Raw genomic sequence first — 24558 nt, 5'->3', positions numbered from 1 at the left:
GGAGGGGTCCAGCACGCATCTCCTGTACTAAACACTATTGTTTAGCTGGTTTTTATCACATTGTAGGGCAACAGATGCTTCAGTTCCGGAAGTATTAGGGGGGGGGGGGGTAAGTTCAGGACCGTTGTCCTTTGTTTCAATCTAGGTTCTATATCGTATTCTCCATCACAGACAGGCAACGCACTTTCACGCGACCCCATCGCAAGCACATGGCGACCCTGCACAATGCCTACAGCCTGAAGCGGCACGCTCTTCTCTCACCCCAGACCCGTCACTGGGCCCGTCCTGGGGTACCCTCCCTATCTCTCACCCTACATGACACACACATCCCGCGAACACCTCTCTCTCCGGGTCATGTCCTGGAATGTAAACGGCCTGCTTGACTGCATCAAGCATACGGCAGTCCTGAAATATGCCCAGCGCCACTCTCCAGACGTCGTCCTGCTCCAGGAGACCCACCTCATGGGATCCCACTGTGACTTCCTGGCGCGCTATGGTTTCGACAGAGTGTGGCATGCCGGTTTTAACAGGGGCTCCCAAGGAGTAGCCATTCTTTGTTTTGTTTTTTTTCTTGTTTTTTTTTATTGATTTTTATATCAAATTAAACAAACAAACAGGTTTGCATGAGTTGAACCAATACATTCGCATTAAAACATTCTTTGTGCATGACATCAGTGAGGCATTGATTCCCAGACCTTTACATACCGGGGTGTGGACAATAAAAAAAATGGCATATCATCTGGCAAGCACCCTGCTACTCCCAGAATAGAAAGATGCACTCGTATAATGCGAACAATAGGAAACAAGGCAATTACAGTACATCTGTTACATAACATGTCATCATCCGGGCTAGGGCATACAAATTATACTAACGCAAACAATAGTTAGCCTAAGATACCATCATCACATACAGAAGCTCCGCCTACAGCGCTAGGTGTTACATCCCCAGTTCTTGCTCGTAACCAATCAAGGAAAGGTGCCCATATGTCTCTAGGTCTGGACGCTGAGGGCATCAATTCCCAAAAGGTCGCCAGCTGTGTCTGGCCATATGTTACATCCCGAATCCAGGATTGCATCCTAGGAGCACTCCCACGACCCCACATGATCGCAACTTGCCTTTTAGCAAACAGGAGTAAGAGTGCATGCAATTTGCGCTTCGGGACTGGCGTGAGAGCCACGTATCCCAAGACTCCCACCAACGGGGAGGGCTAATCCTTATGTCCAAAATCTGGTCAATAGCCGTGAAGACCTGTGACCAGAAACCCTCTACTACCGGGCATTCCCACGCCATGTGTAAAAAGGAGGGTTCCTGTGTCCCACACCTCCAACAGTGATCATCAGGTCTGAGGCCCATTCTGTGTAAACCTAAAGGCGTCCTGTAATAGCGATGTAGAAATTTAAAGTGTACCAAGCGCAGCCTGTAGTTTGGCGATAGTTCCGCCATTTGAGCGCAACAATACTTCCACTTTTCATCAGTCAAAGGGGGCACCAGTTCTGCATCCCATCTGAACCGGTCACCCACAGACACGATCGGGGCATCAGTCTGCATACAGGAGTATAATCGAGTTATAAGCCTCCGGGGCGACGGAGTGGCCAATATATTCTCCAAAGCCCGCAAGACTGGAGGCTGGGCCGGAAAATCAGCATGTAAAGCCCGACAGGCCAACCGGATTTTAAGATATAGAAATGTGACCCCAAATGGTACCTCCGTATTGTCTACCCCATCTGGGGGCGCTCTGAACTGTCCATCTGGATATAGATCAGCAAAGGTGCGGATCTCCAGAGTCCGCGCCGCCTTGCCACTCATTTACTCTTTTATGCCGGGTATTAGAGGATTATGCGCAAGTGCAGCAGAAGGTGCATATAGCAGTGGCAGTCCTGCCCTCATCCGTAACCCTTCCCAAGCCCAACGCAATGTCTCAACGGTGTCGACCTCCTCAAGGGATCGCCTATAAGGTTGGAAAATTGTCACTTGCAATGGTAAGGGCTTGGCAATCGCCCGCTCAACGGCAACATGCGGCTGAAAGGGTTTAGGGTGAACCCAGTAATGTAAATATTGCGCTTACGCGCAAAGAGCATATAGCTGTACATCAGGCGCACCCAAACCACCCTGTTTGATGGGCAATGTCAACTGCTCCCAGGACAATCTAGCCGGTCCCCCCGCCCAGGCCAACGAAATCAACAAAGACCGCATGGTTTTAAAAAAGGCCTGCGTAAGCACCAGCGGTAGGTTAACAAACAGATATAAAAATTTGGGTAAGACAATCATTTTGGCCATTGCAATTCTACCCGCCAGGGACAACGGAAGTCTGCGCCACAACGCCACTTTGTCCTCCAACCAGTCCACAGCCGTTACATAATTCAAAGTCCATAAAGCCTGTATGTCTCTGCTGATCCTAACCCCTAGATATTTTACTTCCGCCCCTTCCCACTTAATTGGAAACTCAGAAGCAACCTGTGTTGTGTTGTCCGTAAGTGGGAATAACATCGATTTTCCCCAGTTGATAGAGATGCCCGAAAGACCACCGAATCTGATAAACTCTCGAAGCACCACATCTAGGTTTTGCGATGGGTTAGTGATATATAAAGTCACGTTGTCTGCATATAGCGATAGTAGCAAGCTACGGGCCGCAAACCCAATACCTTTATCTGTATGGTGCTGACGTATTCGAGCAGCGAGGGGCTCCATAGCTATTGCGAATAGCAGTGGAGAAAGCGGACAACCTTGTCTAGTGCCGCGCGTAATTTTAAATGGGGTGAGATGAGAGTATTGACGCACACCCTAGCCGAAGGACTATTATAAAGCAATTTTATCCAACGTATCAACATGGGCCAGATGCCCATCTGTTCAAGGATCTTAAATAGGAATGGCCATTCTAAGGAATCAAAGGCCTTAGTGGCATCTAGGAAAGCGGCTATTGCCTGAGTGTCAGGGTGAAGGTGGTGTATTACAGAGAACAGCGTACGGAGGTTGTGGGAAGTGGATCTACCCGGTATAAAACCAGATTGATCTGGTAGCGCAATCATGGGAAGTAGGGGCTGCAATTTATTAGCTATTAATTTGTCCAGGATTTTGGCATCAACATTTATAAGGGAGAGAGGTCTGTACGAATCCAGCTCATACTCAGATTTGCCTGGCTTCAACAGCGTGATAATAATGGCCTCGCGCATCGATGTTGGTAGTACCCCAGACTCAAACGCCTCAGCATAAACTGCCAGTAACCGAGGCGCCAGCTCCTCCGCGTATGCCTTATAGAAGGCCGTAGTCAGTCCATCAGGCCTAGGAGCCTTATTTGATGGCATGGAGGAGATTACCTGCTGGACATCTTCGATCGTGATGGGCAAATGCATATATTCTCAATGCCTATCATTGAACCAGACTAGCGCTATAGAGTCTAAAAAGTCTCCCAGATCTACCGGACATTCCCTTTGTGTGGATGAGTATAAGTCAGCATAAAAGGACGAAAAGACATCAAGGATAGCGGTGGAACCCCGGACTATGGCGCAATCAGGAGTATGCAGCTCGGATATAAACGTCTTGTTTCGCGGCGCTTTCAGCAATCCCGCCAAGGTGTGCCCAGGTCTGTCCCCTTCCCCATATCTCCGCGCTGCTGCATAGTTCCCTAGGAATTTAATCTCTCGGTGTGCTTCCTCCTCATATTCCAACAGTTTCGCCTTCAGATCTGCGCACAACTCGGGCCCTTCCCCCCCGGAAATACGATCTTCCAGATTCTTGATAGTTGTTTCAATGTTCTCCAAGGTAGTTCTGATCGCTTTAAGGACGCCAGCCTGTCTGGACATGCATTTGCCTCTGATCACCACCTTAAAGGCGTCCCAGAGGCAAGCCTCCGAGTCAACCGAGCCTTCATTTAGTTCGAAATATTCCGCAATATCGGCGCGAAGTTCTTCTTTGAAAGCGTCGTCAAGCAATGCGTGTGGCGGTAGACACCATGTAAAAGCCTGGGCTTTGTATGTGGTAGAGACAGAGTCAAATAGCATGGAGCATGGTCCGAAAGGGTACGAGCCGAATACCTCACCCCCACAACCCAGTCAACCATATCTTTAGATAACAACCAATAATCCAATCTGGACCAAGCACCACGGGATTCAGAGAAACGTGCCCTCCCTGACCAGCGGATTGCGCAAGCGCCAGATGTCGACCATCCCCTCCTCCTCAAGCATAGTGTTCAGCGTCGTGCTTGCCCCAGGATGGTGAACCCTAGTACTCCCCTGCCTATCCAGCGCATCCTGTAAAACAGCATTGAAATCTCCCCCCCAGAGTGTAGTAGCGCAGCCAGTAGATTTCACCCTGGCCCATATCTCTTGGAAAAACCCCAGGGAGTCCACATTCGGGCCATATAGCGCTACAAGCGTCAGCGGTGTGCCCCCTAGATAGCCTAGCAGCAAGACGTATCTACCATCAGGGTCATTATACACTTCACATTCTCTCCAGTCAACTCCCCTCCTAATTAAGACCGCCACTCCTCTAGAATAGTTGGAGTATATAGAGGAGTAAGTGGGACCCCACCGGTGAGACCGGAGCTTCGCCGAGGAATGAGTGCAAAGGTGTGTTTCCTGTAGCATACAAATGTCTACATTATGCCTGGTTAAATACGCATGCACCATACGTGTTTTTCTGCCATCATTGAGACCTCGTATGTTCCAGGTTAAACAGTTTATCACAGTAGTATGCATCGTGCAAAAAGTCCACCCCCCGAAATGCACTGCCCCACAACAATTCACCTTTCAATATCAGTTAGGTTAGCTCGCCTCATGCAACATAACCCTTCAACTTGCAACCAAACATAAGCCCCACCGCCCCCACCCATCCCTCCCACCTCAACCCCCCAACCAGGTTGAAGCAACCCCCATATCCCAATCTGAACAGCATACGGGAAATCTCCCATGGGTATGTGCTAAGCCAGCAAACTTCCCCGAACAAGATCGGGGTGGCCAGGAAACTGCCCAAGGCAATTATAAAAAAAAGACAATAATTTGCAACCTTATAGAGCGGCAGACCTGTGCAATGAACTCATTACAATCTAGCGGAATACAGAACCAGGTGGCAGAGAATAGAAACTGCCGAGTCCGATGCAGACACAGAGCAATTTCAGGACATGGAACATTACCACTGTGGCACAAGAGCAGTAAAGGAAGAAGAAAATAAAAAATAATAACTAAAAGGAGCAGCAGGCGTTATATAGGCACTGTACCAAGCAATAAGTCCATGACACACCTACTCCTTGCATCATACAAATTAAGAGCCAATAAAACAGTGATATCAAGGTTCAGATTATGTTGTAGATTAGTCATTGTCACTTAGCTGATCTCCAGACACCTCTGCAACCCTGGGGCTCGCCTTCCCTGCCATGCCACCGATGTGTTTTGCGAACTTTAAGGCTGATTTCGCATCTGTGAAAAAATGGGTCGTTCCGTCATAGGAGACCTTTAGTTTCGCAGGATACAACAAGGAATATGGAACATGAGACTGTAGGAGTATACGCTTCGCCGACATAAACTCTCTCCTTGCCGCCTGAACTACAGGGGTGTAGTCCGGATAGAAGGCTAGCTGATTGCCCTGGTGAGTAATCTTACCCATCAGGCGGGCCTGCCGCAACACCACCTCTCTGTCTTGGTAATTCAAGAGCCTAGCCAGTATAGGACGTGGCGTAGCCCCCACAGGAGGCCGAGGCCCCAGGGCACGATGGGCCCTCTCCACCGCGAAAAGCGGGGAGAGGTGCGCAGCAAATAGATCTCGTAATAGGTCAGCTACATAGACTTCCATCTTGCTGATAGACGTCGTCTCCGGCACTCCCGTGATTCGCACGTTGTTGCGACGCGATCTGGCTTCCAAATCCTCGTTCTTGGCCCTAATCACCTGTAGGATCTTGTCCATCTGCGACACCTGGTCCTTCGTTTCAACTTGGAAGTCGTGTAAATCTGAATGTCTATTTTCTAAGACATCTAGGCGTTGTTCATGAGCACCGACCTGAGATTTGACAGCGTCCATCTGGGCCGTCAGGTTGTCCAGCTTGGTGTCGATATTGCGGAGACTTGAGCGCACCTCCAACATAATCGTGCGCAAATCTTCTTCAGGGGTCTCTGGGGGCCTCTCCGTCTGCCCACCAACAGCCCCATCTCCATCGAGTTCAGCATGTCTGCCCGTACATCGCTGCTAAAAGGATATTTTCTGTTGCTTAGTGTCGGTTTTGCCCATGATGAGGTCTTAAGGCCAGGCAGCAATCCTCTGTTCGCCCAAGCAGGTCGCAGCTAGACCAGGCTGTTGGCGCAATAGAAATAGTGCCGGAATATTGCAGCAGACACCGTGGGCAGCACCGGTGCGGGAGCCCCGCCACACCCCCCTAGTTCACGAAGGTCCACACAATGCAAATACGTCTCAGCAATCAGGGGGGGGCGACTGTCCAGCCTCCCCAGGGCGCCCTGCCTAGGGCAATGCCTCCAGCCCGCCGTCCGACGCACAAATCACCACTTCTGCACCTGCAGGGCACCTCCGGTGCGTAGTGAAGCCTCGGCGCACGCCCAACTACGGCAGCAGCGCCCACAGTGCCCCCACAGCGGATGCCAAGGCGGCCCCCTCTTCACTATGCCAGTCCAAGCGCTGCCTCAGGTGTGGGTACGCGCTACTCACTCCGTCTGGATCGTCCAGCACGTTCACTCCACCGAGGTGTAATTAAGTATCGCGGGGGCGCCGTTCTCGGACCACGTGTGCAGATCAACACTCAGGCCCAACGTGAAGCCACGGACTCCAGCACCTCCCTTAACTGGCTCAGGGCTCCAGAGCACCCGTCCACCGCCACGCTGCCAATCACCCGCCTCCGCTGCCGAACACGCCGCCAGGGGATTATAACATCGCAAGCACCAGGTGTTCCGCTCTCGGCCGCTTAAACGTTGTGTGTATTGCCCCGGTAAAAGAGCAGATCACTGAAGAAATCACATCCCGGCCGGTGGAGCGAGCTCAGAAAGCCGCCATTCCGCAGCTCGGCAAACCACGCCCCCAAGGAGTAGCCATTCTACTTCGAAAGACCTTTCCATTTGTCCTCTCCCACGTCACTGAAGACTCGCAGGGGCGCTTTGTGGTTCTCTCAGGGATGCTGGGCGGTAGTGTTCTTCATTTCTTATCTATCTATGTCCCCCCCACGACACTTGCCTCAACGCTACAACACCTCACTAATAACATTTCCAATTTAACCAGTGGTCAGATGATCCTGGGTGGAGACTTCAACGCGGTTATGCAACCCACTCTTGACTCTACAGGTACCCCCTCCCCTACCAGGTTGCTCCATGCCAAGAAGCTGTCAGACTGGGCGACCTCCTTGGACCTCTGTGATGTATGGAGGGTCTGGAAACCTCGCACCCCCCAGTACACACACACCTCAGCGGTGCACCATTCACATGCCCGTATCGACATGATTCTTATGCCGGCCCCACACTGCCAACGCGTGACCAACGCCTCCATCCTTCCCCGAGGAATCTCAGACCACTCAGCAGTGCTCATGCACCTAGGCCGTACCCCCAATGGGCCACGCCCTATAAGGCGTTTGAATGCCTGGTTCCTTTCAAAATAAAGAATTTCGCAAGACAGTGGGCGAGGAACTTAGACAATACTTCCTCACAAACCTGGGTTCGGTGACCAAGTACCCTTTGGGAGGCCGGTAAGGCTACCATCCGGGGGATGGCCAGAAGTCACCTTCGGGCGCAGCAGCAAACCCGAGATGGTCACCTCGCACTCCTCGAAGCACAAGCGCTCCAGCTAGAGACCGACCTGACCGGATCCCCAAGCGAGACCCACGAACGGCAACTGCGTGCTGTGCGGGAGGAGATTAAATAAACCGCACTGGAGTCAGCCAAATTGCTATGGCGCTCCTCTGTCGCCTGTGTATATGGGTGGGGGGACAAAAACGGGAGACTCCTCCACAGGCTGGCCTCCTACCCCTTGTCCTCTCGGATAATTCCTGAGATCCAAAACCCCTCGGGAACCGTTTCCATACCTCTCCGGAGATTGCACGAGCTTTTGCTGGTTTTTACTCCCATCTATACTCTGCGCGCCAGCTAGACGACTCTCTTGCAGACTTTCTTAGCCCCCTGCATCTCCTCTTTCCCTACCTGTCGCAATCGGAAGCCGCCAACTTGGATCTTCCCTACTCCCCAGAGGAGATAGGTGCGGTGATCTCCCTACCGGCGTCCCAGAAAACTCCGGGTCCCGATGGGTTTCCCCAAGAGTACTACGCGTCCTATCGCGACTAATTGGTCCCCCACCTCGCGGCCTTCTTCCGCCATGTGGCGGAGGTCGGCGTTTTCCCCCCAGACAGACATAGCCACTATTGTGGTCCTCCCTAAAACCCAACCACCCTCGTCGTCCTGCACAGATTACCGACCGATCGTCCTGATCAACAGCAAACTTCAAATCTACACCACGGTTTTGGCTCAACGCCTGCGCCCTCTCCTCACCACTCTGATCCACCCGGGCCAATGCGGCTTCATGCCTACTTGTGCCACCAGACACAGGCTATGACGCCTCCACCTGGCACTCGCTAATTGTCAGGCACACACCCCCTATTTAACGCTCCTTCTCGTAGATTTCGAGAAGGCCTTTGATACGGTGTACTGGCGTTATCTCGACGGGGTGCTTACAACGATGGGCATGGGCCAGCAATTCCGGCGTTTCGCCCGCGTCCTCTACTCTAACCCTCATGCCAGAGTATGGGTCAATGGTTCCCTCTCCGAGGTATTTCCAATCCCGAGGTGCATGAGGCAGGGCTGTCCCTCTCTTACTCCTTTTTGCGCTGGCGATGAAGCCCCTGGCGTGTCCTATCCACGCAGACTTGATTCAAGGCTGGGTGTGGGGAAGCCACTACGTGGACAAAATCGCATTGTATGCGGATGACGACCTGCTCTTCCTCGCCGATCCGGCCCACTCCTGCCCCAGATGTCTCCAAGCCCTCCAGTGCTTTGAGAAGACCTCGGGCCTCCGACTGAACACAGCCAAGTAAACCCTTGCGCCCCTCCATCCCTCCAGGGAATGTTTCAACTGGCAATCTAATATATCTATTAGACGACAGTCATTTAAATACCTTGGCATATGGGTTGCCCTACTCCCCGAACTGGAATGGGCACTGAATGTCAACCCACTTGTGAAGGATCTCAGTTGCTGGCAAACCCTACCACTCAATCCACTCAGAAGAGTGGCATTATTCAAAATGATGATCCTCCCTCGGTTCCTATATATTATCCAAAACACTCCCTTCCACTACCCCCGTAGCTGGTTCCATGAGATCGACTCAATGATTATACGATTCTTATGGGGCACGGGACGACCACACATGTCCCTTGATCGCTGCCGTATTCCGTCTTTCGATGGAGTAATGGGCATGATGGACCTGTACCTATACTATCTGGCGACTAGGCTGCTTGTCCTCCACGACTGGTTCACGGGGGTATGGTCTGACCCGGCTTATCAAACCGAACTCTGAGGCATGGACTTTCCTCGAATCCAAGCCCTCCTATTTGGCTCCCCCGTCCCCCAAACGCTCCCGGCGGTGACCTGAAGGGTCTGCCTGGCGTTCGGACTTGCATCACACACACTGGGAAGCCAAACTGACCCAACAAACACTGCTCTGACAGGGTACATGGCTCAGCGTAGTAGCGGCACTGTGAGGGTTTACACATTGGGACCACATTGGAATCTCCCAGCTGGGCGATGTGTGTGCAGGGGATCACATACGATCTTTCTAAGACTTAAAAAGTCGCTTCTCCCTACACACCTCACAATTCTATAGATACCTGCAAATTCAGCACGCCCTCAGTTCACATGTCCTGGTGGGTACCACACTTCCTGAGTTCAGCCCACCAGAAGCACAAGCCATGATGAAGAACCTCGGGAAGGGAGGCATATCACGCACATATTGCACTCTCACCAACAACATCCCCACCTCTCTAGACCCGCTTAGAACTTGTTGGGAGGGTTGGCTGGGTCCCCTTGAGGAAGAAGACTGGCGAGACGCCCTGATGGCCCCCAAACTGATCACTACCTCGGCTAGACTCCGCCTCGTCTAGACCTACTACTTCCACACCGCATATCTTACTCCAGACCAAATGCATAAAGCAGGGCTGCAGGCCTCGCCTGAATGCACGAGATGCGGGCACCACCCGGCAGACTTCTTCCATATGGTTTGGTCCTACCCCTGCCTCGTGAGATATTGGGATAAAATAGAAACAGAGCTTACACATGTATTGGGCTGGCCGGTACCCCACGATCCCAAGCGTCTTCTCCTGGGCATTACTGATGGTCTGGATGGGACCCGCGCAGACAAGCTATTCCTGGGCACAGCCATCGTTGTGGTTAAACGAGATATAGCCATGGCCTGGGCGCGGCCTGACCCCCCCATGATTGCCAGATGGCGCCGATGAGGTGGACTGGTGCGCGGCTCAGGAGAAACCCTTATTTGAGGCCAGCGGCTCTCTAGCCAAGTACCAAAGGGTGTGGGGCAAATGGGCGGACCACATGGGTTAACGGGGCTGAGCAGAGGGACGTGTGTTCTCACCACACTATCCTTCCTTACTCGCCAGGTTGAATGCTTGTCCAATGCACTCACCATATTACTTCATGTCTGATGCTTTTTAATGTCAAACATGTGAACTTGCACACTGTGCTGTCAATGCTACCTTGTCTTTGTTTTATAAACTCAATAAAGTTGATTGTCTAAAACAAAAAGACGCTTTAGTTAGATTTATGTTCCTTTTAGCTTCTTTTGCTCTAAGCATGGATATTGAACAGTTTGTTAGTGTCCTCACCTAATATCAGGAGCCCATTACCCATGTGTAATCCTGGCTACTCCTCTTCCCCCCTGCTCCGGATATTGAGTCAACAGGGGTATATACACTCATACTCCATGAGGGAATTACCTAAGACCTAGTTCAGGCCGAACTGAGGTGAAGAGATCATGCATATTCGAAAATAATAGAAAATTACCATGTGTATAATTAAAGCATGCAGAATTGATAGAACTATGTGGTAATAGTATGATCGAAAAAAATGTATGACCTCAGATATGATGTGTCTGTTCAATGTGCAAGAGCCAGTAGTATTCTCCTGATGGTCGTAATGTTTGGAATATGTATCTAACTGTTTCATATATTTCTAAATGCCAAAAAATATAATTTAAAAAATCCATGCTTGAGTTGCTTGGGAGATTGAAATCACTGAGGAGGGTACTATTGTTGGATAGATGAGGTGTTGAGGAGATCTGAGAACTCGTCTCTGAAGTCCTTTTGTGTCTGGGAGGCCTGCAGATGATAGTGAATGTGGCGGAATGAGTAGTGGAAACTGACTTGTGAAGAACTACACAGAGTTGTCACTTGATTGCCTAGGGTGCAGCACCAGGAGGACTAATGGATGATAGTGAGGACTCCTCCCTGCACACTCAATACTATAGTCTGTGGGAACAAGGACATCTAGCATGAGCAATGATGGGAAGGTGAGCAATGTTTCTGTGTTGATGAGTGTGTCAACCTTATGATAAGTGAAGAAGTCGATGGGGTCTGGAGCATGGAGTATTACAGAGGGTATCTAATGAACATAAGTCATAATGTGTGTTTAAGGGTGTGTAGTGGTTAATGGGATATGTATGACGTTTGGTCTATCTGTTGTGTGTTTATGTATTCTGGATCTGGGTATGATAGCATGGATGGGTAATTATGAGTGCTGGACTAGGCACATGAAGAGATCTCTGAAGTTGTACGTGTTAACTGGTTGCGATAGAGTTCTGGCCGGGCCCCTAACAGGCCCTTGTCTGTAGTTGCCCTTAGTTGGGGACCACCGGGTGGTGGGACGCCCTGAGGTGTGGACTGAAGACGAGAGGAGCCGAGGTTTCAGGTAGGAGCCAGTGATGTTGCTTCCTATAGGTATGGATGCTGGGAGCTGCAGTGATGCCACATTCTGTAGAGAATAGGACGTAACCCTTGATTCTTGGATGAGTCTCTTGGAAAGGTGCTGACTTGAGGGCATGGGGGGAATACATGAATACTAAGAGACACCAAAGACCATTGGTATACACATGCACAAACACCACAACACACATCCATATAGACCACCAAATTGCACATGCTAAAGACACCACAAATACCATCTTCACTCCGTGCAATTTGGTGAACCCGAAACATTTTTTGGTATTAAACTTATGGTGCTCTACACCTTGAGACGGCTTAATCTAAAAAACAATACTGTTTTAGATTTCAGCACAAGCGGGAAGGTATATATCGCTGTAAAGCAAAGCTAGAATGACCGGAAGCAAATGGTCCCAGCCTACATAGAGATTTAAAATGAAAAAGTTTAAGCCAGTATTTACTGTGCACGATGGACATGTTGGTGCTCCGAAAATCTCACCAGAATTCTTAATGATAAGTAATGTATAATCCAGGTATAACTATTTCAATGTGTAGCTACACTAATGGCCATGGTGCGAATGGGACCCCAGTGGCCAATACCCAAATGACAGACATATCATGTTGAGATCATTATTCACAAAACACAGAGTTACTTATTAGCCTAAACATTTATCAGGTCAATACAAGAGTGATAAAGGCAACCCATAATTTTATTTAGCATTCATGTGACCGTACATTTCTTTATCTCAATATGCATTAGACACTTAGAGCCATATTATGGGTCCGACCACTGCAGATCCGCCCGCAGTATCCTAAGTGTGGCGGTCGGACTGCCACGAGACTGCCGGCTACACCATGATCAAGGATCCCGCTGCTCCGGCCTCAATATGCTTGGCATGCCGATGCCAGCACTGGCAAGCATATTAACAGTTGGATTTCCACCGCCCATTTCAAGGTGGTGAGCCCGCCATGAAAAGGGTGGCAGGGAGGCAACTAAGGGGTCCCTAGCAGGGCCCCCGGGCAGATCTGGGCCTGGGGGTGCATGCAGGGGAATTGCACCCTGTTCCTGCGTGGTGTGGCATGTATGCCACACCTTGCAGGAACGTGCTGCAGGTGCTATCACGGTGGCGGTTTGCTGTGAAGGATGTCCTATGAACCTTACACAGCCGCCGCCGTGAGACCGCCGCAGCACCAATGGATTATACTCGTAATTCAGGGGACAGGCCCATTCCAGATAGAAGGACGGTTGGGGTAGGTTCGTCAGAGGCCACACCGGAGCTAAACTCACAAGAAGGTGTGAACGCTCGTCCCCTAGTCTTTGGAGCAACTTTCTCCTCATATTTAGGCTCATATCCAGGAGCGACTCTCAATCTGACATAACAGATAGCAGGGCCATTGAGTCCCTGGACGCCCGGATATATACTGTGGGTATTATCCTCCAGATCACTTTTACACTTACTGCACTTCATAGTTGGTCCTGAGGTAGCGCCACGGATCCGTTTGGACCACAGGGGCGCGAAACATGTCGACCACATTGACCACATTTTTGTTATCTGATGGGACATTAACCCCATTAGGGTAACACCTAACCTACTGGTTTTTTAGTGTGTCAAGGGTGCCATTCCTTTGTCTTTATTAAACAATATTTTTCAAGCAACCCTTAGACATTTTCAATTTATCACGTCACATACATGACTGCACCACTACCCTTTTTTTAGGACCCAAACCACACACCCACATGCACCAAACGGCGTTTTCTCCTAAAAGATCTCCGCTAAAGTGACCCTTCGGGGGACCCGTAGGGCATTGCAGCGCCGGCCCGACGAGGAGCAAAACGCCCGATGATGAAGCATGACACCTTTCGGGGTGTGTGAGGGCAACAAGAGAAATTAAACTCTGCTTCCCCTTCCAACACATGGGTCTTATAAAGCCCTCCCTTCTCATGCTTTTTTGAGTCTTCTTTTATTTCTCTCCTTTTTGGAACTGTGTCTCCTTTTATGATTAATACAGACTTGGCGGGCTGACAGGAGGACCGCCAAACTTGTGATAAGGCCCTTAGAGTACCTATAAAAGATATTGGACTGCTACCAGGCTTACGAAATTCACGAGTTCCGTTATCTGTCAACTTAAGAATGTAAACAAATGGTTTTAAAATGTTGGAGAAAAATTAGGAGACATTACACATGGTCAGTAGTCTCCACTCCCATTAAGGTGCATGGGCCATTAGAAAACAAAGAAACCCTAGACTTTGGCCTGAGAAGGCCATCCTGTGTTCAGATAGCAAGTCTCCTTCCCTCAAGCATGGCTGGCCCCCTCTCTGTTTCAGGTCTAACTATCCATCCCTTCCTGCATCGCCTGCTTATGCTGCTACTCCACTCATCCTTCAGATGCTTTGTTAGAGGGCTGTTCCTCTTCCCCCTTCTGTTGTAGGCGATGATGAAACATGGAAAGATATTACTCAGCAAAGGGTCTCCTTGGTCTTCACTCTTTCTCTGCGATTCAGATGGGTCAATGAATCAAGCATTATTTCAGATGTCCATTGTATTCTACACGTAAGCATGTCAATTCCAAGCACAGCTATCTGTCATCCTCCAGGGTTCGATACACTCATTGGCATCAAATTGGGCAACATTAACTCCTAACACAGCACTATGAAAGGCAAAGACGGCCGTAGCAAGATATATTTAAAGTATTAGCCTCTATTACTCCTAAAAAGGAAGACCTGATACCCGCTTTAGTTTTCTATCTTCATTTTACGTCCCCCCAAAAGATGTCCATAGCTGTGTTTCGTATTGCAGCACAAACCACCTCACGCTTCAGAGTGAGGCTGGCCATCTTTTGCAAGCTCAGCCAAGCCTAACTATTTGCCCAGTGATGCTGTCTAAATTTGAAACTTTACTTTGCCATACATTACCACATTTATAGTCGCACCTTTTGCGCTGACAATGTTGGTTCTACATGCAACTTTGAAAAAAAAGCTTTAGCATTAGTTGCATTAGTCAGGTACACTTCATAGTACAAACGTGATAATTCCGATTTGAAGACTTATACGTGTGTCTTTTCATTATACCTCTATAGTTTAGGCAGTTGCCAAAGAGGTTTTTTGCAAGTATCAGACTGTAAAATAAAGGGGGGGGGGGCATTTTATTTGAATTTACAGACATCTATGCATCACTCCCAAGTTCATTCTAGACACTTTCATAACTGCTACATCTAAGTACGAAAACTGTCCAAGTAACACTTTGAGACAGCAGGGTATGTTATCAATAGTAGACTTGTAGCCCAACCCTGCTCCACTATTGATTGTAAAGAAAGGGACATGAAGGAATACGGAGTACAGATACACCAATGTTACTTCTTCTCTTTCAGATTGGCAGGTGGTATCATTGCGTGCTCGGCCAGCCTCTTCCAGAACCCCAAGAAGATCTGCACATGTGATGGGGTGACACTTTGGGATGAACGTGAACGAACCAGAGCTAGCTCGGGACAAAGACTGCTGCTTCCCCAACCTTTGGCTAACCTGTAGCGGCACCACGCAGATGGGAATACAAGCCATGTTATGGTGACATACACAATGTGAAGCAGAAACTGCAGAAGATAATAAACCATGGAATGATTCCATAATCAAGAGATTTGGCTATTGCAGCTAAAACCATGGATTCCAAGGTTTGATTTGTCCATGCCGAGGAACAGTAATTCGAAGAATATTGTGAAATCTTTGGCTGTTGCTACTTCCAATTGTCCCCTATATATTCCAGCACACATGATCGTGGTAGTGCTTTCATTTAGGCAGTGCCTATTGTGTACTATAATTATTTTTGATTATTTTGACAACAGACATGGCATGCTAAAGTATAGAATCACTGGGTCAGCTCCAATTTCTCCCTGTGCCCTTCACAATAATTGACAGAGCACTGGATTTAATTAGATAGATTTTAATAACAGCTGTAAGTGGCTCTATTTGATTTATTCAGATGCAATTTCGGGGGAGACCAGAACTCTAGTCTTACTTGGATGTCAGAGTCAAGGAACAATTTAACATTTTGCAACCTCCGTGTTCTCTGATGTCCTTTCAACCACCAAACAAGCACTTATTAACACAATGTTTCTAATCACAAGGTTCGTAAGTGGTACTTTGTGTATAATTAGATGAGTAGCCCCCTCATTTTTCTGGGAGCTTTAGTTTTCCTTTATTTTAAATATTCAGCTGAGGGTGTGCTACCGGGTGTCAGTACTCTGACATCTGGCTGAATGTCATTCCTTGAATCCTGATGCCTACTTTTCTGTGTAAGACTGCCTTTCCAGACTCTGAGTCTGGATCTTAATTTTTATTTAACCTCCCTCTCTCTGATTCATTCCTAAATCCAATCATTTTCTTCTAGCTACACTTTTCTGCAGCACCACAACACTTGTCTGCCACTATATTTTCACCTACTGTTCTAATATTCTCACTTTCTGCACCACTTTCCCTTAACTCTGGTGACTCTAAAGCCACGTTTCCTTTTATACAAGCTACTGATATTGGTTACTTCTATCCTGCAGTTACTTCTCACCCTGCCTCAACCCTCGCTGTTGATGGTTCAGCCCCTTCTATTAACACTCCACACTCACTGGCCATAGCAGGTTTGTATAAAAGCTTTTTATTTAGCAATGTCATCTTTTCTTTTCTCTGCCCTTACTGTGTCCAAACAATTATTTTCTTCCTTATTTGTCCATTAACCCCAATATGTATCTGCTTTGTTGCACCAGCAATTGTCTGCTCCCTCCTTGCTTCATTCGTACCTCCCTGCTTCCTGTATCTGCTTTCAGCTTTCTTTTCTCCTATTCTTCCTTCCCATTGTTCACACAACTTACCTCTCCCTTTTCCCTTTGTTCTTGGTTCACCGATTAGCTTAGGAGCTAGCGCAAGCAGTGCAAAAAAATGGGAGAAGGCTGCAGAAAGGCTTATCTACCAGAGGATAAAGAACTCTATAAAAGTGCACTGAGGGCCTATCATATAGCTATAAAGAAGTCTCAAGTTGACCTCTTTACGAGGCAATTAGCAGACTCTAGATGTAGATCCAAAGATGTTTTTAAAATTGTGAATAAATTCACTCTTGGGAATAGATTGCCCCTTAGAGACAGATGTGCATGGTGCAATACCGGCAACTTTTTTCCAACCTTAGGTCTGCTCCCTTCATGAGTCCAGGCCGATTCCAATGCAAGATTTGGAACAAGCTTTTAAAAGCTTGTAAATCTGGGTCACCTGATGATCTATGCCTTTCCAAGATCTTGGCGGCTAACTGTTTGTTATTAACTCCACCCTCAATGTTTTGTTAAACTCAGCTACTTTGCCGAGATGTTGGAAAAAGGCCAAGCTAATTCCCTTACTAACAGAGCTGTCTGCTGACAGGTCTGTCTTGGCTAACTTTAGACCCATTTTGCTATTACCCGCTTTTTCTACATTTCCAGAGAAGTGGGTCAATCGGCTTTTGTCTGAGTACTTGGAACAACACCACTTACTACATCTTTCCCTATTGGGTTTTAGACCTGGTTTTAGTATGGAATTGGCACTCATGGAGGTTTTGGACATCATTAAGCTGGCAGTGGATGAGGAGAAGAAGGTTGCTTTGCTGCTTTTCGATCTATCTGCAGCTTTGGTGTCCCATCCCGTCTTAATACAACGTTTGGGTAATATCGGTGTCTGTAGTTCTGCTCTGGCCTGGGTCCAGTCATTCTTATTGGACCGTTGTCAAGCAGCCTGGATGGTAGCCCATTACTCAGAACCAATGCCCCTTGAGTTTGGTGTCCCACACGATTCGGTGTTGACTGCGTTTGGAGCTCAGGTCGATAGCGTGGTGGATGTCTGCTATGGCCTATCAAAGTCTTCAAAGAGATTTCTGTATTTGTTACCTGAGCAGCATCAGAAAATGGTACTTCATGTGCTAATCACGTCCTGCCTGGACTATGCAAATGTTCTGTTCTGGTGCCTGCCGGCTCATTAACTGTGAAGACTGTAGTTAGTGCAGAACGCCTCAGCTCGGCTTTTAGTGAACGTGCCGAAAAGGAGTCACATCCAGCATCACCAAAAAGAGCTTCATTAGTTTCCCATTAACCCCTTCAGCACTGCGCGGATTTCCGCGCGGTGCTGAAGGTTCTGAGCGCGGGCGGGGCCATGACGGAGCGGTTCCGTCATGCGCACAGCGCAACCGACGCTCATGACGGAACCGCTCCGTCATGAGCGTCGAAGGGGTTAAAGAGCGAGTCTGTTTCATGCTGACACACAGGGCCGTTTACCTGAGAGGGCCTTTCTATCTGAGAAACAGGATTAGACCGTATATTCAGGGTCAATCTTTTCACTACTCCAGTGCTCTGTTGCGGTAGTTCCGAGATGTAAGAGCAAAAAAACAGTGTGGTTCTTGTTTAGGTCTCGCCTACGTAGCGCGCATGCGCTGCATAGGAAAAATACCTTTTGAAATCAATCTGGTTTTGCAGGCAAAAACGTGAATGCGTTGCATTGCTTTGAATGGCAACGCGGGCATGTTTGACGATTCCCTTGCGGGAGCGAGCGGCGCCATGTGTTAGCAATTATCGCACTCGCTCACTCACTCAAGGTAAACGCTGCCTGCTCTCGGCCGCACTCCCCCCCCACCCCCTACTTTCTTGGCACGGAAGGCGTTGAAGCTAATGGCACGGTTAGCCACTCGCTCCCATCCGAGCACACAATTACGCAGAAGGCTGGGAAGAATAACTTGCAGGAAGCCCACCAAAACACATCTGACGGGGTCAAGACCCGGGCTTGTGGTCTCCTCGGCGTGCTTTCAGTCAGCCCCACATTTTCGCGTGCCCTTTCGCTGACTGATTGCTCATTATTGTTAAAAGGATTCGTGCAGGGGCTGGCTTCGGTGGCTCCCCGGGCAATCCCAGAGCTCTGACGTCAATTCAGATCAAATTCACATACTCTGCTGCCTCAGATGCTTAAACCTCCCTAAGCTTGGCCGGAATTTGATCTATGTTTAAAATGTAAGCGGCGGGCTACCGTGACAGCGCTCCCAGACAAAGGCGTGACCGGAGCTGCCCGCATTAGTCTCACGCATCATTTGCTGAACTCGAACTGGCCCTAAACTCCTGTGAGGCTCGCTTTGTATGTGCTTATCCACCTTTCACGCGCCGCGCGGATTCCTGTTAAGTCAGCATCTGGGCCTGCTCGGACCTGGCGGGCGCACACATATTATCTGTTTCAGAAATCTATAAGATAGATGCCACCTGTGCCCTGCTCGCGCCAGCCATTGCCTTGGAAACAACATTGTTCGGCGGCACAGCCACTCTCCCTGCCCGCCCCCACCGACCCACGTCACACGCTCCTGTGCAGCACTGCTGGCTTCAGAAAGATTTCCATGGTTGCTAATATAAATGGAGGCAAATGGCCTTCACAAGCATGTAGCACTAATGTCACAATACGACAAAATCATATTAGAAACCCGTATTGTTGCCACTAGGGTTGTAAATAAAATGTTAGGCTTTTCTCTTCACATTTCCTTTTCATCGCACACGGAGCCAATACAGGTGCAAAATTATAATAGAGGCCAGCATCAGAAATATTCCAAACAGTGCAACTCTGGAACAGAGAGTCGCCTGATACGTGTATTTCATCACATCACAATATTTAGGACAGATGCATTATTGTGGTACCATTTTTTGTTATATATTGTGTATGTGTATAGCGCTTTACTACAATTTCTATGGCCTCATAGTACTTTCGGAATGTGGATGACCGTTGATGGATAAACTGGGTTTGATGGTTTCACCATTTCATTTCCTTAACGCATTGTCTGATGTTCCCACTACAATTGTATTTTTTCATGTAGGTGAGGGTATCAGAGCCATATGCAATTATTGTCGCCTATGGCAGCATCAAGGCATATCATTTTTTGTTTTCAGCCATAACCAGCATGTATATATTTGGCACATAAATATTAGTGCACATTTTAAAATACGAGATAACATAATACAGGCCGCAGTAAGAGACACACATTTACACATCCCTTGTGTATGCGACATAAAGAGGCTTCTGGTTAAACTGGACACCACCTAACAGAAGAAAAGGACAATTCGACAAGAAGCAACAACACACATTGCACCATCGTTTGTTCCCGATGCCTGTCCCCCTACATTCATACACTGGCTGTAAGGTTATTAAAATAATGTTATTTGCAATAATTTCTAGTGTTATTAAGAAGGGCCGCCTGGACGAAAATAAAAGTTGGTGAACAAGAAATAATAAGGGCCGCCTGGAAATAAATTATAAGGTTTATTTCTATCGCTCTCCAGGAAACGATTATCTTCTGTTAGGTGTAGTGGCGGGCCACTGACACTTTTTATCCAAATGTCTGCACTGCCACTGAAAATTGGAGCTGTTAGCTTTCTAGTCTTTCTTCACTTCCTAGCACTGTGGATGAAAGTACACCAGCAAAGCATAGGGGTGGACAGAGCCTGCTGGTTTCCAGTCCCTTCTCCTTTTACCTTTGCCTCCGTTGTATCACTCACGTGCTCTGGTATATGACTCCTGTCTTTGTCCAACACAACACCTACAACATCTCCCCTTCCGTCCCCTTTCGATGGTGCTGGCGCACAGTCCCCCGTTTGACAACCCCTTCCTCTTGTCCCGAATCAATTTCCAGTAAAACAAGCACTGGCATAGCCAATAGGTCTCATCTTTGGGACCTTATAAGTGTTTAGCCATGCAACAGTTGATGATGTTGCACAAAGGATACAGTGCTGGATAACTAAACACTTATAAGGTCCCAAAGGCGAGACCTATTGGCTATGCCAATGCTTGTTTTCATTTCTCACTCCCTCTGCCTGAACTCCTTCCTTCTGCATCTTCAGGAGGTAAAGGAAGAACAGACCTTTAAACGCCTTCTTAAGACCTGGCTTTTTGAAGGAGCTTTTGAGTTGAGATGTCTTAGTACAGATATTCAGTGAGCTGTGTAGCGCCTGGACACTTCAAGTACCCATGCGCTCCACAAACTTCATGATTTATTGATGTTCTTCTTTTGTACTGCCTATCCCACTAAGTTCTCTCAAACTCTATCTACAGCATCTCTCTTCTAATATCTTTCTTCCATATTCTGGTGTGTTCTCTTCCATACTCGTTTTCCATTTCTGGCCTCTTTGTTTAGCATCACTGCTTCTTCTGGTGTTCCACCTCTTCCTTCAAAGCTGTGTGTATTCTCAACCTACAGAACCAAATATGGACTATTCTGCTGCTTTCAGAATACTGTCCAATTTCACTATTCCCCTTCCTCATCATACAGAGTTCTGTTCAAATTTAAATCACTTCATATCAGTGGCCTTACTACGTATTCTGCCTGTTTTAGCCTGGCTTCTGTGCTGCCCGCTCCACAGAAAATATTCTTATCCTTGTGCACAGCTTTACTACTTTCTCTCATCACATGAATCAGATCTCTAACCTTGAACTGCTGGAACCTTTGTTTTGCCTTCATCCATTTCTGATCTGGACGCTCTCCTTTTTTGAGATCACTCGGCCTTAGTTGTTTTCGCCTCAACTAATCATGTTTCTCTTCTGTTTTTTTCTCGTGCCCCTATCAGTCATCTCTTATGCTTTATTCCTGCCTTTTGTTCTGCTACCATGCCCCTCTGTATGGGCAAGCTTGTTTCTTTTCATGGCATTCATTATTAAATGTTTTTCATCTTGCCAGTCTTTAGTAACAACATCAATTCTTGTATTTTTTAAATGTTTTTCTGCTCTTCAGTCCACTGCTAATTTCTTACTTCTGTAAACCCTTCGTAATCCAGCACTCATTATTTATCAGTCAGCCTCTCGTGGTAATCCCCACTAAATTGAATTTTGTCAAAAAGTGTCCCAAGCGTTAACATAAACAGCAAACAGGCCACCATTAATGGATTTAATGGATTTAAAAACATCAACCCGGTACAAAACCACTACTAGTAGAAAGACAGCTTGCATTTGCCCAAGTTAGATTTTCATTCCACAAGTTTCCATAAGTGAAAATAATATGATTGATTGTACAGGGTCTGATTCTAGCTACAAGCCCAGGGACCCTCGTCCATCAGTCTGTTGAGGCATGTTGGCAATAACTGTCCCCTTAAAACTGGGCGATACTATCTGAATTAAAAATGATATTGATAACACCTTGCTGAAATCAAATGGAATGCATCCTTAGGTCCCTAAAAATCACTGCCCAATTTCCATTGTACCCTTCATATTTCAGACTGCTGCTACAATTCATCTGCATTTGTATGTGCAACAACATTAAAGGTTGGGAGAGTGGCATACACATTATAGACCAATTAGAGAGACCGAGACAGTGCTAATGAATGTGCAGAATACCATGCTTACCCTCACGGAGGTGGGAGAGCCCACTTTGAAAATGTTGTTTGACATATCATTAGCCTTCGACATCCTTGACCATAGTATGCTAGTATATCTGCATGAGGTCAAAGGGGTGTTGAAGGTTTGTATCCTTTCACTCTTACTCCTCTGGAAACGTGTAGAGGTCTAAGGGATATGTGTTTTCACACTACTTTAATGTGGATCTCCAGCCCTTGCATAAACTACTTACAGAAATGGGTGTGCCATTCCATAATTACATGGATTATATGCAAATTATTGTTCCATTTTCAAAGAGAGGTTGTTGACTGATCAAGATAGGATCGGATACCTGTGGCTATTTGCTGTACACATCTGCAGTTCTTGAATTGTGTCATCTTTAGTGTTATTATAAATGGACCCCAAATACAGCATCCAATAACAGGTGACCAAATTTGCACATTCAACTTGTGAGACAGAATCAGGAATCTATTTGATCAAATGCCTCTGCTCCAAAACATATGTTGACCCATTTGCAAGAAAGTTTAAAGCCTGAATTGGTGAACATAAGTCTACAATTCACAAAATACTGAATTTCAATCTAATATAGCCAAATATTTTATGGAATAAAACATCTAATACTTCAAATGGGATACTAAGTTTGTGGAAAAATCAACATGCTGCAACGTGGAGGATATTCTCAGTGGATACTTTTCCAATAAGAAGTCATTTGGATTGCACATATAGAGCCACACAGATTAAATTGTTTTTGATAATTACGACTGTACCTCCTGAATATTTCCAAAAAACAGAAACACAATGACACAATTGAATTAAAATTAAAGAGCAAGAACAATAAAATTCAGTAAACCACATTACTCTGAGTTTCTCCAGTATTGGATCTTTCATAGATTCAAATGCTTGAATCATTCCCTGTCATCGAAGTGGGAGTCCAACAATACCATAGTACAGCAGTATGTAATAGTACCATAGGCTATAATGGCAATGCAAGGTCACCTTAATAGCGTATCTATATCATTTTAAAAAGGGCCAGACCTCTATTATGTTGCATATAGGTACCCCAATATTGGCTCAGGTATTCACCTAACCTTTCACCTTTATTCTCCCCTACATTACACTACATAACGGTTCTTGGGACTGACCTGATACCTAGTTACTGTACTGCTTACGGGACGTGGGGTTTTCCTTGAAAACTAGCCTCATCTATTATACATGAGGATTTTTTGAAACTCAGCATGACTACCATCTCCTTCATAATAACTATGTATAAGGGTCTTTCCTTCTGTCATTCTAAGTCCAAATGACACAGCAAGGTAGAACCCCTGCGGGTACCACTTTGGGTATATAAACACCATATCTTGTTGAGGTAGGCAGAGAAGAAAAAGGACTTCCATGCTGACACACTGACACGATGCGCTGAGGTTCCTGCATTCAGACACTCCAGCTCGCAGTGGTCTGACATCCCTCGTGGGGTGTCCATCTCGAGACCAAGACGGGGTCCCACAGTCTCTCACTTCAGGTAATGGAGTTGACTTTATCCTAGAGGGATTCTTGGCTACACACCTACATACATGCTAGGTACACTTAGGTACATCTAGTTAGGGTCGCATCTTAGGAGTACGCATTTTATTGTCATTTACTTTAATACCTGCCTGTATTCATTGTTTTCGGACTATGGTAGAAATCTACTATTCTTTTACTCTGTTGGTGCTTATAATAATTTATATCTGTTTCTGTCTTATGGTTATTTCAGCACACCTATTTTACACTAGAATGACACTGGTTCAATAAATACTTATTGAAAAACATCCCCACCGTTTATTCTGTGTATCTCTCTGAGACAAAGTGAGCACGAGTGACTGAGCGAAAAGTAATGTACTGTTTCCACGATTGCTGATGGGAAGAGTTGTCATGATCGATAGTTTCCAGGAACTATTCCCTCCTTGATAAGAAGGGTTTCTAGTGGCACTATGAGCTAGCTGGTATACAGACAAACATACCCGGTAGGGATGTCTAGAATCAGCCTGGACACCAATCCTACAGTCTATGATGTCTAAACGCGCAGATCCTATATAGGTTTATAGGAACTACACGACATCTGAACTATAACCAATGAGCAGATCTAGAACACTCCAAACAGAGGCTGAATCCCTCAGATTTTCTTCCGCACATCAGACTTCCGGAGCTCAGTTTTGCTCAGTATATTCCAACTTTTCTATATCTACAATGTCAGAGTCTTCCAAGAAAGGCCTCTTCAGATACTGCAAATCCTGTGGAAAGAAGAGGCTGCATGTGAATGA

At 47.1% G+C, this 24558-nt stretch overlaps 1 protein-coding gene across 1 annotated transcript in view; it reads left to right on the top strand.

Moving 5' to 3' along the window:
- CCS (copper chaperone for superoxide dismutase) overlaps positions 1-24066 on the top strand; it is an 884312-nt gene extending 860246 nt beyond the window's left edge. Inside the window, exon 8 of the mRNA XM_085625499.1 lies at positions 15274-24066. Coding sequence (XP_085481625.1) covers positions 15274-15430 — 157 coding nt within the window. The 3' untranslated portion in view covers positions 15431-24066. The remainder of the gene's footprint in view (positions 1-15273) is intronic.
- Positions 24067-24558: the final 492 nt, after the last annotated feature.

The sequence above is a fragment of the Triturus cristatus genome, chromosome 9, assembly GCF_964204655.1.
Source record: "Triturus cristatus chromosome 9, aTriCri1.1, whole genome shotgun sequence".
NCBI lineage: Eukaryota > Metazoa > Chordata > Amphibia > Caudata > Salamandridae > Triturus > Triturus cristatus.
Note: the sequence above shows the minus strand (reverse complement) of the source record. Positions and strands in the feature narration are given on the sequence as shown.